At 66.1% G+C, this 963-nt stretch overlaps 1 protein-coding gene across 3 annotated transcripts in view; it reads left to right on the plus strand.

Moving 5' to 3' along the window:
* The first annotated feature begins 8 nt into the window (after positions 1–8).
* PAPOLA (poly(A) polymerase alpha) overlaps positions 9–963 on the plus strand; it is a 49039-nt gene continuing 48084 nt past the window's right edge. For all 3 annotated transcript variants that reach the window (XM_009280817.1, XM_009280819.1, XM_009280818.2), the window contains exon 1: positions 9–242. In XM_009280817.1, the coding sequence (XP_009279092.1) occupies positions 235–242 (8 nt within the window). In that variant the 5' untranslated portion in view covers positions 9–234. The remainder of the gene's footprint in view (positions 243–963) is intronic.

The following is a 963-nucleotide window of genomic DNA, read 5'->3' on the forward strand; positions in this document are numbered from 1 at the left end:
CAGTCAAAGGCGGCGGCCGGGCCTAGCGAACGGCTTTCTCCTCCCTCTAAGGCCTGACCCCGGCCCGTACCATGGTCACGATTCCCGCTTCCTGGCGGGACGAGTGACCGGTCCGGAGGCGGCAGTGGAGGGGGAGGACGAAGAAGAAGAGGAGGAGGAGGGAGAAGGGGACGACGCGGTGGTGGTGGCGGCGGCGGCGGCGGCGGAGGAGGAGGAGGAGGGGCTGGAGAGACGATGCCGTTGTAAGTTGGAAAGCTCGCGGAGTGTCTTAAAGGCCTGTGTTTTGCCGGCCCTTACTCAGCGCTCTCCTCGTAAAGCTCCGTGCTCCCGGCCCGCTCGGGCCCTTTCTGCTGGCTCTCGCCCTTCCCCCTCTCTCCTGTCCCCCCTCCGGTCCTGGGCTCTTCCGGTGCCGCAGTGTGAGGGGCTGTGGATCCGCTGCTCTCCGCCCAGCCTGCGAGGAGCTGCTTCCTTGCTTTCTTGTCCCCTCCATCGCTATGAGTCCCGAGGGAGACGCTGATGTGGCTTTTACGTTGTTGTTATTGTCGTCGTCTTTTCCTTCGCGATCTCATAGCGGCAAGCGTGAGGGGCCGGGCGGCCGCGGGGCGGATGTCTGCGGTGACCCTCTTCGCCCCACTGTTGCGTCAGGCCATATGAAGCGGCAAAGTGCCGCATATTTACCCTTTTCTCGCCCCGGCCGCGAAAGATGAAGCTCTTTTTCTCTCGAGTCCCGACAAAGCCTCTCCCCCGGTGGCCGCGCGAACGGCTTTTCCTCGTCCGGGGGGCAGGAGAGACAGAGCCGCCGGTTCTAACAGGCGACCCGCGCTGAGCCCGCTGTCCTTGCAAAATTCACCCGGTCCTCGGTGGCTCCGAAGTGCCAAGCCGCTGCGGGGAGCTCGCAGCCGGCCCGTACAGGCAGCGCCCCCGGTCGGCAGCAGCGGACGGCGGTCCCTCGCCCCCCCCCCC

The sequence above is a fragment of the Aptenodytes forsteri genome, unplaced genomic scaffold (assembly GCF_000699145.1).
Source record: "Aptenodytes forsteri isolate BGI_AS27 unplaced genomic scaffold, ASM69914v1 Scaffold193, whole genome shotgun sequence".
Classification (NCBI taxonomy): domain Eukaryota; kingdom Metazoa; phylum Chordata; class Aves; order Sphenisciformes; family Spheniscidae; genus Aptenodytes; species Aptenodytes forsteri.